General features: G+C 36.0%; 1 protein-coding gene across 1 annotated transcript; it reads left to right on the plus strand.

Annotated features, from left to right (window-relative positions):
- Positions 1-5738: 5738 nt before the first annotated feature.
- LOC307131748 (cocaine esterase-like) lies at positions 5739-14237 on the plus strand. The gene is made up of 13 exons (XM_079825588.1): positions 5739-5899; positions 6603-6798; positions 9095-9233; positions 9346-9479; positions 9588-9741; positions 10044-10148; positions 12485-12586; positions 12666-12806; positions 12951-13031; positions 13165-13306; positions 13397-13546; positions 13686-13758; positions 13845-14237. Exons 1-13 carry the CDS (start codon positions 5833-5835, stop codon positions 14008-14010), a joined length of 1650 nt encoding a protein of 549 aa, XP_079681714.1. The 5' UTR covers positions 5739-5832; the 3' UTR covers positions 14011-14237.
- Positions 14238-14492: the final 255 nt, after the last annotated feature.

Here is a 14492-nt window from a genome sequence, read left to right on the forward strand (position 1 = left end):
ACATGAAACAGCGGCGCTGATATGTTATGACACGCCTCCGTCACGCCCCTTGCGTATGATGCCATGCCGCACGCTCCTCACTGCGCCCGCGCTCTCAAACTCTCCATCCCCATAACATCACACTTCCATCAGTGCAAGGCATGAAATATATGTATGCCTCGTTTGCATGCTAAATAATTTTCTTAGTTATTAACATGTACGGAATATTTTTAAAGGGGCTATTTGAAATATAATAAAGTTATTTGCCACTACTATTCTTAATAACAGTAAGTATTATAATGGTGTCTTGCTTAACCTATAAACGAATACATTAATAATAATAGACTAATAATAATGATGATGAATTTATTTTAATACATTTTACTATGATAAAAATGTATTATGTTATATTATATTATATTAATGACAATGTATTATTGTTCTACTTATAAAGTATATATAATTACTAATTTAATTTTATTTAATTAGTTATAACATTTTATTATTATTTTAAAATGTATTAATAAATGCATTATATTATTATTATTATTATTATTATTATTATTATTATTATTATTATTAATATGACAAATTATTAAAAACATTAACATAAATTGAATAATAATATTATTGAATTAATTAATTATATATAATGTTTATACAATATTTTATAATTAATTTAATAATAGTATTTAATTAATAATTACATCTTACTTAATTAGTAATAAAATGTAATTATAATTATAAAATGTATTATAATAAATCCATTATATTATTATTATTATTATGAATATGATTAATTATTATACCCAAGTATTATTATAATAAATATTAATATAAATTGAATAATATTGTTATTGAATTAATATTATATATATATATATATATATATATATATATATATATATATATATATATATATATATATATATATATATATATATATATATATATATATATATATATATATATATATCATATTTTTATAAAACTTTTTATAATTAATTGAATAATAGTATAATTTAATTATTATTATAAAATTATTATAAAATTCATGATATTATTATGAATATGAACATGACCAATTATTATACACAAGTATTATTATTACATATATTAACATAAATTGAATAATATTATTATTAAACTAATATTATTATTATTATTAATGGTTACACTGTAAAAAAAAAATTCAGGTCTCCAATTGAAAATTTTCTAGTGACCGATCACATCTAAATTTTTCAGTTGGCCAAAATTAATTTCTGTGAATTGATGCAATTTAATTAACAGAAATTCAATTTGGCCAACTAAAACAGGGTGTATAATAATGAATAATAATTAAACATTCTATATTATTATTATATTGTATTATTGTTGTAATTTATTTTATTAAGATAATAAATATTTTGCCTTAAAAAACTATTTAAGTTCATTTATTTTGCCTTGTCTATATTGTATAATTTGAACACTTCATATTTTTTTATAATTTTTATTGTTTTTTTGCTTTCTTTTGCAATTCCCCCTCAAACAGGAATCAAAAGTACTATTCTATTCTACTTGTCTACTGTAAATAGGATCGTGACTAGCATCTTTAAGTAAAGTGCTGAGTGGTGGTCACTGAAATAGCAACAAAAAGTTACAGAAATAGTTGTCAGTCATGGCATTTTTTTTTAAGTGAGAATGCTGCTACTGTTATTAGCAGCACATTTGCTGACACTGTGGCCTCCTCAAAAACTCACTGCTTCCATCTAGTGACCAACAAAAAAAGCTTATCTTATCCTTCACAGAGGACACCATGGTTGTAGTGAGAGGACTTAATAGACACATTCCGCGCAGACCATAACATTTGAGTCAAATACATCAACTGTGTCTTATGCAGCTACAGCCATTCAAGAGATTATTTATTTATTTATTTTATTTATTTTTTTTTGTTCAAAAGTGTAATCACTTGTTGCTGTTGTTGTTTTTAGAATTGAGGAGTAGATTAATTGGAGATTAATTTCATGTCACTATTATAGTGACCAAAATTATCACGGTTAACAATATTATTATGGTATTGTTAAAATGACATGTTCAAAAAGTACTGATACACACAATTAAATAATTTCACAAAGTTTTGTACCGAATACCAACAGATAAAATAAATAGCACTATGCACTGTCGGTTTGCTTAAACATTCAATTTAATAACAATGGCAACAATGAATGGATTTTAAATTAACAAAAAATGTTGTTTGGGTGACATACATCATAACATGTTATCTTCTAACATGTACATGTTCAAATAAAATTGACAAGAAAAGTTGACAAACCTTACTGTCACGTTTTATGTTTGCTTTTATTCATGTGTGTATTTCTTGTGTTTTGCTGTCAGTGTGTTGATTGGTTCTGTCATCCTCAGTTTCCCCTGCCTGTTTGTCACCATAGTTACATATTGATTTGAGTTTCAGTTCAGGTGTGTCTCATTAATTAGTCGTATTAGTTCTTCTTGTTTGCTGTGTGTTTAACCCTCTGGTGCTCTTCATTTAGGGGTTGCATTGGTTGTCTTCCCGGTCATAAGTGACCGGACACCTAAAAATTAAACTTCCTCCACCCCAGTAAAACCAATGTAATTTATTTTTCTTCAATAATATTTTTTCTTTTTAATTTTGTATTTTGAGATGATTTGATGGTATTTTTTTATATTTATGCAATAATTATGGTCTATTTTTGCCATTAAAAAAAATGTAATTTAAAAAAATATATATATATTATTGCAGTATTTCAGGTTAAAATAGAGACTAATTTTTTTGAAGGCAGATTAGCGCCCTCTTTTGGAATTATTTAAGAAATCATGCAACCATGGGTGTAATCACTAGAGGTCTCTATGGAGAGGCTTGAGAATTCCCTAGTTCTCTTTTGAACACATTTAATTATTTATTTTTTTATGGATTTGAATATATTTAAAAAATCTCAAAGACTATTTATTATAAAGTTTTAGATATTTTTTTTGTTTGTTAGAAATATAGATTTTTTCTGTGAATTTGTGTTTTTGCAGATTTCCCATTCATTTCTTATGGTGTCATTTTTGACCGAAGATCACAAGTGGGAGTATTTTTTTTACGACCACTTAGCATGCTCGAATCATGCCCTCAAAGTCATCAAGTTTCATATCATTCTGATGAAGCTTTGATTTTTAAAAATTCCAAATGTGGTTCATAGGTTCAGTTTTTCATAGGTGTGTGTGTGTGTGTGTGTGTGTGTGTGTGTGCGTGCGTGTGTGTGTGTGTGCGTGTGTGCGTGAGTGGGTGTGTCAATATCACTCTCTTGATGTTTTAGAGTGTCACCCCTTTACTGCTATGTACTTTTTTCAGCATTGTGGCCGTTTTGTAGATTGTACACACAAATATTCGGTGAATTTATGTGGTTTTGCCGATTTCCCATTACTATGGGGGTCATTTATGACCAAAGAGCACAAGTGGGAGTATTTTTTTTTTACGACCACTTAGCATGCTTGAATCATGCCCTCAGTTTTTTTGTGTGTTAACATACCTAATGATAGAAAAGTCACCAAGTTTCATATTTTTCAGATGAAGCTGTGATTTTAAAAAATTCAAAATGTGGTTCATAGGTTCAGTTTTTCATAGGTGTGTGTGTGTATAAGTGTGCGTGTGTGTGTGAGTGGATGTGTCAATATCACACTGTTGATGTTTTAGAGTGTCACCCCTTTACTGCTGTGTACTTTTTTTCAGCATTGTGGCCGATTTGTAGATTGTACACACAAATATTCAGAGAATTTCCCATTCATTTCCTGTGGTCGGTCATTTATGACCGAAGACAATGAACGCTACTTTTTTTTTACGACCAATTAGCATGCTCGAATCATGACCCCAATTGTTTTGTGTGTTTACATACCTAATGCAAGAAAAGTCACTAAGTTTCATATCATTCCGATGAAGCTGTGATTTTTAACATTTCAAAACAGAAAATTTTCCGGTCAGAAATGACCGAAGAGCACCTGAGGGTTAAGCCCAATGTTTCAGTCTGTTCCTTGTTTAGCATTATTTCAGTTCTCTGTGATTGTACAGTTTCTTGTTTAAGTATTGGATTAAAGTCTCAGCCAAAGTGCACTCTATAAATGTCAACTTTTTTTAGATAATAGAATATTTATTCTTTTCTCATCTTTTAACATACAAAATGACATAGGCAAACAATCAGCCATGCAACAGTAAGTGGACATCAAATCAACAGCAAAAAAATATATTACATAAGGTAGATTGGTCAATAAGGCAGAAGGTTGAATGACAAAAAATGACACAAAACAAGTAAATGAGACATAATAAACAGGAAAATGTGTATATTAAAAAGGATGTGAATATATATAAATGCCAGTACAAACATGGACATGAGCATGAGCTGGTAAAATCCAGATTACTGCAACCCTTGGTATTTAACTGTAATACTCTATGGCTGGTTAAAATTTCTCCAACCCAGACCTTGGGTTGAGGGTTATTAACCGTTTTGCCAGTTAGTCAAACAACAGAACAGAAACCAACTAAGTGATTGTTACTGGAAACAGCTTTTAACTTTGTAACCTTCAAGCTATTCTGGAAGCTTTGTCCATTAAACCAGAATAAGACATGAATTATTAACTGTGAAGAATCTGAGCCTCTGACACTTTTTTACTATGTATTAAGACACACTTAATTAGAATTTTGACAGAAGAGTTTACTGTGGTGGCAAATTAAATTATCCATATGAGAGAATGGCTTAGAATGAATTTTTGTATTTTATATATGTATGTGTGTGTGTGTGTGTGTGTGTGTGTGTGTGTGTGTGTGTGTGTGTGTGTGTGTGTGTGTGTGTGTGTGTGTGTGTGTGTGTGTGTGTGTGTGTGTGTGTGTGTGTGTGTGTGTGTGTGTGTGTGTGTGTGTGTGTGTGTGTGTGTGTGTGTGTGTGTGTGTGTGTGTGTGTGTGTGTGTGTGTGTGTGTGTGTGTGTGTGTGTGTGTGTGTGTGTGTGTGTGTGTGTGTGTGTGTGTGTGTGTGTGTGTGTGTGTGTGTGTGTGTGTGTGTGTGTGTGTGTGTGTGTGTGTGTGTGTGTGTGTGTGTGTGTGTGTGTGTGTGTGTGTGTGTGTGTGTGTGTGTGTGTGTGTGTGTGTGTGTGTGTGTGTGTGTGTGTGTGTGTGTGTGTGTGTGTGTGTGTGTGTGTGTGTGTGTGTGTGTGTGTGTGTGTGTGTGTGTGTGTGTGTGTGTGTGTGTGTGTGTGTGTGTGTGTGTGTGTGTGTGTGTGTGTGTGTGTGTGTGTGTGTGTGTGTGTGTGTGTGTGTGTGTGTGTGTGTGTGTGTGTGTGTGTGTGTGTGTGTGTGTGTGTGTGTGTGTGTGTGTGTGTGTGTGTGTGTGTGTGTGTGTGTGTGTGTGTGTGTGTGTGTGTGTGTGTGTGTGTGTGTGTGTGTGTGTGTGTGTGTGTGTGTGTGTGTGTGTGTGTGTGTGTGTGTGTGTGTGTGTGTGTGTGTGTGTGTGTGTGTGTGTGTGTGTGTGTGTGTCAATTTTAATACTTTTCTTTGATACATTCATATGTTTGGTTCACTTCACTCATACATTTGATATTTTAGAAATCTTTATTCTAACAAACATGTCAGGAGGGATTACAGAGATGCAATGCAATTATAAGCTAATTATTATTTACAAAGGGAATTGATTTTCTTTCCGCAGTAGGCCTACAGGGATTCCACTGTGTACACAGGTAACAGGGGATTTGTTTTAGGGGGTAAAGTAGGATCAGTTTAAAGGGCAGTATGTTGTAATCGAGCCTGTTTTGTGAGGTCCTCGCTATATTAGAGGCTTGAGTCAGTAGTCATTAACGAAAGAACAGCTATGATAAAAGTTTTGCTCTGTCTGTGCTTGGCCCTGGCCCCTGTTTGGACAGTTCCTGTACCTACAGGCAAGTATTTCATCTTAAAATATTGCTTTTTAAATAATATTGAAAATAATACATTGAAATAATATTTAATTTAATAATCTATTTTCTTGACTTTTGAAGAAGTATTGTAAGTTTGTGTTGGTATACACCGATCAGGCATAACATTAGGGCAATATTGTATTGGTCCCCCTTTTGCTGCCAAAACAGCCCTGACCCGTCGAGGCATGGACTCCACTAGACCCTGAAGGTGTGCTGTGGTATCTGGCACCAAGATGTTAGCAGCAGATACTTTAAGTCCTTGTCTGTTTAAGCTTGTCTGTTTGATCGGACCACACAGGCAAGCCTTTGCTCCCTAATATATATTTTACAACACTTCAGCTTGTGATTCTTATATACTGGGGGTAATTTTTTAGGATTCTTTACCTAACTTAAGTCTCTGAGATCCTGACACCTTGCACTTCTGGAGACTCCAGGTTAAGGTTACAGTTCTGTAAAATGGTGGCCCTGAAGACTAAAGGCTTCTTGATGGTTTCACACTTATTTCTTCACCTTAATTCTTTTGCAGTTAACGTGTCTTTTCTTCACCACCTGTTTTTGTCTGACCCTGCTGACCCAATGAGCATTTCGCTGTCCAATGGTCATGCCTAAACTGCAATAGTATATATATATATATATATATATGTGTGTGTGTATTTATTTCAAATTTCTGTTTACGTATGTGCAGACTCTGGACCGGTTGTTGTTCTGAAGCATGGCAGTGTCCGTGGGCAGTATATGAAAGTTAAAGGCTCTGAAAAGGTGGTGGAGCAATATTTTGGCATTCCTTTTGCACAGCCACCTGTTGGTCCTCTCCGCCTGGCTGCACCTAATCCTGTACAGGGATGGGAGGGCATAAGAAATGCCACTCAGCACCCCCTCCTGTGAGTACGGCTGTATAAAAGTAACTGAAATAGATATGTCATCTACTACTATAGCCTATGTGACTGTAACGTAGGCTACTGCTCTGAGACAGAAGGTAGAAGATCCAAATGCAGCTTTATTAAAGGGTAATCCACACTCGTAGTCATCAAACAGGCAAGAGGTTATAACATGTAATCAGTCCAATAAGGCAAACAAGACCAGAGAGACAGGCAAAAGGGTAATCCACGGAAGAGGCAAGTAATCCAAAAATCGACAGACATGAAACCAGGAAACCGTTCAGAAATGCAGTGATAAAACTTACAAGACTTCGCAGTGAATGACAGAGGGAACATGGTTTATATAGGCTGGGGTAATGAGGTAATGTGACACAGGTGCAAACAATGAGTGATGATGAGTCCGGGCAAAGGATTATGGGTAATGTAGTCTTTGATGAAATGACAATCCGGGTTGGAGTGCCCCCTGGTTGTGATCACGGGCACTCACACTGGTGAATTGTGACAGTGACAAAAGAGTTAGATAAAAAGTAATCTAAAAGTAGTCCAATTATATTGCCTACAATGTGTAATGTAATAAACTACATTAGAATTTTCATCAGTAAAGTAATGGACTACAGTTATATATAAATAATTTTACCACTATGGGGCGGGAAATATGACACGTGTGCCGATAATCACTGGCACATGACAATAGCTAAAGAGGTATGTATTTAATTGAAAAAAAATCCTTCGAACTTGCAAACGGACGTAGGCTACATTTTGAGGTAATCTTTCCTCATTGTCGCACAGCCTGTTTTATTAAGTTAGGAGGATCTATAATACTATTAAACAGTGAGATTATATAACAGATTCAACAACACATTCAACCGGACCGGAGGTACAACACATTCATTCGACCGGAGGTACATGCTTCTTGTGTTTATCCCTCCGTGTGCCATAGGTTGCCGACCCCAGGTGAATAGGATAAAAAAAAAAACTAATAGATATCACCATACTTCCCCCGTTGATTGATTACATTAAAGGGTTAGTTCACCCAAAAATGAAAATTCTGTCATTAATTACTCACCCTCATGTCGTTGGACACCCGTAAGACCTCCGTTCATATTCGGAACACAAATGAAGATATTTTAGTTTAAAGCTGATGGCTGAGAAAGGCTTCAGACAGGCCTCCATTGGCATTCAGTACATTGACACTTCCAAGATCCATGAAAGGCACTTAAAACGTCGTTACAAAGTCTATCTCACCACAGTGGCTCTACAATAAGTTTACGATGCGACGACAATAGTTTTTGTGCGCAAAAAAAAATCAAAATAACACCTTTAACCAACTTGTTCTCGACTTCCGTGTATGCCTCCACGACGCATGCGCGAGAATATGACGCAGATCCGGCGTTCGGACACATGACCCAGAAGCGATTTGTTAACAAGCAGAGGAAGACGCGCGTGTCTAAGCTGTTGGATTCTACATTGATCGTGCTTTAGGTCTCGGCGTAGTTCTCAAAATGGGGTTAAAGTGTGTATTTCATGGATTCCCGAACGCCGGCGCTACGTCATATTCTCGCGCATGCGTCGTGGAGGCACACACGGAAGTCGAGAACAAGTTGGTTAAAGGTGTTATTTTGATTTTTTTTTGCGCACAAAAACTATTGTCGTCGCATCGTAAACTTATTGTAGAGCCACTGTGGTGAGATAGACTTTGTAACGACGTTTTAAGTGCCTTTCATGGATCTTGGAAGTGTCAATGTACTGAATGCCAATGGAGGCCTGTCTGAAGCCTTTCTCAGCCATCAGCTTTCAACTAAAATATCTTCATTTGTGTTCCGAATATGAACGGAGGTCTTACGGGTGTCCAACGACATGAGGGTGAGTAATTAATGACAGAATTTTCATTTTTGGGTGAACTAACCCTTTAAGAATTGCTAACATTTTTTGTATTACAAGTCTTCTGAAATGTTATGTTTAAATAAGCAAATGAGGTATCATCTTATAATATGCACTAATTGGCATACATTTCTAGAACAAAAATCGAAAATTGAATAAAAGTTTTTTTTTAATCAGGCAAATTATATATGAACAAACCCCTCTGTAAAAACCTTAAGAATATAGATGAATACAATTAAGAAAAAAACTATTTTTATGTACTACTGTAATTTAAATCTACAGAAGCAAATACATAAAGTGCTATAAAAGATACACCTAGAGTGTACTTTGGATGTTTTCTTAATGAGTCCCTAATTTCACCTTTATAGTCTTTTTACCCCACCTACTGTATGTACAATCTTCTCTTGCTGCATTATAGGTGCCTTCAAAACCCAGATATTGTGCCGATAATATCAAAGGCCTTGAAGTTGGATTTCACCTCCCCAGGAGTCTCAGAAGACTGTTTGTATCTGAACGTTTACACTCCTTCGCAAAGATCAGAATCAGAAAAACTTTCAGTGAGTACTCCTCTAAACTAGAGGACAGCACTTATGAATTCACAGTAGAACTTTCCTATTATGCTTTAGTTATAATTTCCCTAACCCCTCTGACAAAAGCAATGTATGACAGGTAATGGTTTGGATTCATGGAGGGGCCCTGGTCATGGGCGGAGCTTCCATGTATGACGGATCCCCATTGGCGGCCTATGAGAACATAGTTGTGGTGGTAATCCAGTACCGACTTGGATTGTTAGGATACTTCAGGTATATTACTCATGCAGTTTGTCCCTTTAAGAATGACATCATTTGTTAGCTTACTGAAGACACTGCTTCTGCTGGGTGGGTTATAATTAAATGTGCTTCTGGTTTTAGCACAGGCGATAAGCTTGCACAAGGAAACTGGGGCTTCCTAGACCAGATTGCAGCTTTACAGTGGGTGCAGCAAAACATTGAGGGTTTTGGAGGAGACCCCCAGTCTGTCACCATAGCAGGGGAGTCTGCAGGAGGAATCAGCGCCTCTTTTCTAGTCAGTCAATGTTTGTAATGCGACATTATCTTTCTCTGTCACAGTTTATTGTTGCCTACTTTGTAATGATGTACCTGATGTATACAGTATATTGTGATTAATCTTATGATTTTTGATCAGTGTTTAGAAAGCAGAATAAAATGGTAAGTTCATTGTGGCCCTTTGGGCTTCCCCTGGGCCACACTTTGGAATTGTGAAAATAAGTTGTTAAAACAACATAAGATATTACCCAACAATAGATTATTTGTAAAATTCAGTGCAAGGGTTAAATGTATTCTAAAGATGTATTCTTGGACTTTTAGACATTGTCACCCATGACCAAGGGTCTGTTTCACCGAGCCATCTTTCAGAGTGGGGTAGCAACCACGATAGGTTACACCATCAGAGATCCATTGGATTTTGGCAAGGTATTTATAACAAATTCAACAATCAATGTGTTTGCTTAAAGGTGCAGTGTGAAGTATTTATGAGGATCTACTGTCAGAAATGCAATATAATATACATAATATACATAACTATGTTTTCAGTGGTGTATATAGAACTTACATAATGAACCGTTATGTTTTTATTACCTTAGAATGAGCCATTTCTATCTTCATACACTGTGGGTCCCCTTACAGTGAAATCGTGACCTGTGTCGGCCACCGTAGCTTCTTTATGTGCTTCGAAAGGGAGGGGTGAGCGGTGGGCGATTGCAATTCACAACCTCACCACTAGATGATAAAATTTACACAGTGCACCTTTTAAAGGATTGTTCGCCAAAATATGAAAATTCTGTCATCATTTACTCACCATCAATTTGTTGCAAACCTGTATGAATTTCTTGTCAATGGGGCCCATCAACTGTTTGGTTACCGACATTCTTAAAAATATATTCCGTTAACATTAATAATATTCATTCAATCTTATCTGGTCTTTAATAATGTTCTGAATACAATGAATGAACCAAAAAAACGGTTCAAAAAAACGTTTTGAGCATTCAGAGAACATTCTGAAATAACGTTTTCATAACATAACAGGAATGTTAGCATTTTTGCTTTTGCTTTACAGAAAGTGCTTCAGGAGTGAACTTCAAATAGCATATGTACATTGTATGTACAAAAATCTTTGAACTGCCTCATTTGTCAGTTGAAAATACATATTGAAATTATATTTTAGATTATATACATACATACGGTGGGGAGAACAAGTATTTGATACACTGCCGATTTTGCAGGTTTTCCTACTTACAAAACATTTAGAAGTCTGTAATTTTTATCATAGATACAAATCAACTGTTAGAGATGGAATCAAAACAAGAACAAAAATCCAGAAAATCACATTGTATGATTTTTAAATAATTAATTTGCATTTTATTGCATGACATAAGTATTTGATCACTTACCAACCAGTAAGAATTTCTGTTAGTTTTTCTTTAAGAAGCCCTCCTGTTCTCCACTCATTACCTGTATTAACTGCACCTGTTTGAACTCGTTACCTGTATAAAAGACACCTGTCCACACACTCAATCAAACAGACTCCAACCTCTCCACAATGGCCAAGACCAGAGAGCTGTGCAAGGACATCAGGGATAAAATTGTAGACCTGCACATGGCTGGGATGGGCTACAGGACAATAGGCAAGCAGCTTGGTGAGAAGGCAACATCATCAAAATCATGAGGAAGGTGACCAAAACTACATGGCAGGACCTGGTCAATGACCTGAAGAGAGCTGGGACCACAGTCTCAAAGAAAACCATTAGTAACACACTACGCCGTCATGGATTAAAATCCTGCAGCGCATGCAAGGTCCCCTTGCTCAAGCCAGTGCATGTCCAGGCCCGTCTGAAGTTTGCCAATGACCATCTGGATGATCCAGAGGAGGAATGGGAGAAGGTCACGTGGTCTGATGAGACAAAAATAGAGCTTTTTGGTCTAAACTCCACTCGCTGTGTTTGGAGGAAGAAGAATGATGAGTACAACCCCAAGAACACCATCCCAACCGTGAAGCATGGAGGTGGAAACATCATTCTTTGCGGATGCTTTTCTGCAAAGGGGACAGGACGACTGCACCATATTGAGGGGAGGATGGATGGGGCCATGTTTCGCGAGATCTTGGCCAACAACCTCCTTCCCTCAGTAAGAGCATTGAAGATGGGTCGTGGCTGGGTCTTCCAGCATGACAACGACCCGAAACACACAGCCAGGGCAAGGACCTAGGACCTAGGCACACCTAAGGAGTGGCTCCGTAAGAAGCATCTCAAGGTCCTGGAGTGGCCTAGCCAGTCTCCAGACCTGAACCCAATAGAAAATCTTTGGAGGGAGCTGAAAGTCCGTTTTGCCCAGCGACATCCCCGAAACCTGAAGGATCTGGAGAAGGTCTGTATGGAGGAGTGGGCCAAAATCCCTGCTGCAGTGTGTGCAAACCTGGTCAAGAACTACAGGGAAACGTATGATCTCTGTAATTGCAAACAAAGGTTTCTGTACCAAATATTAAGTTCTGCTTTTCTGATGTATCAAATACTTATGTCATGCAATAAAATGCAAATTATTACTTTAAAATCATACAATGTGATTTTCTGGATTTTTTAGATTCTGTCACTCACAGTTGAAGAGTACCTTTGATACAAATTACAGACTTCTACATGCTTTGTAAGTGGGCAAACCTGCAAAATCGGCAGTGTATCAAATACTTGTTCTCCCCACTATATATAATATGTTAAATGTTTAAAAGGAAGCTGATTGTCTTTAATCTGATTGACCAGGTGGTAGCAAATGTTACTGAGTGTGACTTCAGCTCTTCTGACGTGCTGGTGAAATGCATAAAAGAACTGACTGAGGCACAGATCATTAACGCAGCTAAAAAGGTAAGAACGGTCTATGGTATATAAATATACAGATCGAAGAGAGAATGTATGAATTTCTTAGACCAAGTGATTCCCTTAGAAACACATTTTCCCTGGAGCGGCAGTTGATGGGGTGTTTCTTAAAGATTCAGCAGAGGAGATTCTAAAGAGCAAAGACTTTCAGAAAGTTCCAATTCTCATTGGAACAACAAACCATGAATTTGGATGGATGCTCGCTCAGGTAAATATAACATTTTTGTGTGGAATAGTACAATGAAACAAAAGGTCTATGAACCTTTATGACCATTGTGAACAACAACAAGAAACAATACATGGTGCTGAACAGGATGTGCACATTTTTTTAATATTTTGATTATTATTTCAGGCCTTGGTCTCAAGAGAATGGGTAAAAGGGATGGACGCAAAATCAGTGAAAGCAATTTTGGACACTGTTAACAAAGCTGGTGTAAAGCTCAACTTCTTTCTTCCCAGATTATTTCTGGTGATAACTAAACTAATGTGTTAGTATTTGTCTCACTCTAGTGGACAAAGTACAAAATACCATTCAGAAGACTGAAGTTTTCTCTCTGTCATCGTAGACATCAGGAGCCAATGAAATCATTGTAGAAGAATACTTAAAAGATGCTAAGACTCCCGAGGACATTCGCGACGCATTTACTGAGATGATGGGGGATATGTTTCTAGTATTACCCTCCATTATGGTTGCATCTTACCACAGAGGTTGGTTGCAATGCAATGTTACTGGCAAAATATAGTTTTACTGTTGGTTGGCTTTATAATTTGCCAACACCCTATGTTATAACTTCACAGCTGCTGGAGTGCCTGTGTATATGTATGAGTTCCAGCACCGTCCCAGTATATTTAAAGATCTCAGACCCAGCTTTGTGAAGGCTGACCATGCTGATGACGTTGGATTTGTGTTTGGGGCCTGCTTTTGGGATGGCCATATCAAAACAGAAGGTAAGCAGATCTAAGACCTTATTTGCCACGGCAAATTATTATGATAGTGGACAATTATACTGGACAGTTCACTGTGGGGTTTGAAACTGCAAATGGCTGTGATGAAGTGGTGATGTAGTTAACTCTTTATCATTCACAGGAACACTCAGTGAGGAAGAAAACCAACTATGCAAAACTGTCATGGGATACTGGGCTAACTTTATTCGTACTGGGTGAGTATACATTAGTTGCTGGACAGAGTATTAGGATCTGTTACTGATGATCATTTATTCATTAAATGAATATTTTATTTCTACAGCTCACCAAATGGGCCTGGTCTGGTGCACTGGCCTGTATATGACCAGTCTAATAAATACATGAACCTGGGATTGCAGCAAACTGAGGGACAGGGTCTGAAGATGGGCAAGCTGCTCTTTTTCATTGATGAATTACCTAAAAGACTTGCTGCACTCCACACAGCCTAATTCGTTATTACACCAATAAACATATGCTGTGCATAAATGATTATTTTTGTCTCCATTCAATGCAGTTGTTCCCAGAGAAACCTTTTGCACTTGATATAGATTTCCGCAAGCATTTCTATGTTTCTCAAATGCAGCCTTAATCTGGATATTGGTATCAATATCCTGTAAAAAGTTACATCCTTTGTGGATGTGTTTGAATGTGAAATTAAAATGAACGTTCTTGCATTAAAATGGAAACAGTAGGCTACAATACATTTATACATGAAAGATAGATCATAAAGTAAAATGTGTTACTATTTACATAAAATAATATCAAATGTTTTCACGTTTTAATATTTATAATGTACATATATATATATATATATATATATATATATATATATATATATATATATATATATATATATATATATATATATATATATATATATATATATAGGCTACTTATAATAATATATTATTTATTGTAGGCTACTTCTTTT

This window comes from Gobio gobio, assembly GCF_949357685.1.
Source record: "Gobio gobio genome assembly, chromosome: 9".
Lineage (NCBI taxonomy): Eukaryota > Metazoa > Chordata > Actinopteri > Cypriniformes > Gobionidae > Gobio > Gobio gobio.

Excerpts from the sequence above, each read along its gene's own strand:
- LOC307131748 (XM_079825588.1), top strand. The coding sequence starts at position 5,833 with ATGATAAAAGTTTTGCTCTGTCTGTGCTTGGCCCTGGCCCCTGTTTGG. Across the intron at positions 9,480-9,587 it reads GGATTGTTAGGATACTTCAG|CACAGGCGATAAGCTTGCAC; the intron begins GTATATTACTCA and ends TTCTGGTTTTAG. Across the intron at positions 12,587-12,665 it reads TCATTAACGCAGCTAAAAAG|AAACACATTTTCCCTGGAGC; the intron begins GTAAGAACGGTC and ends TGATTCCCTTAG.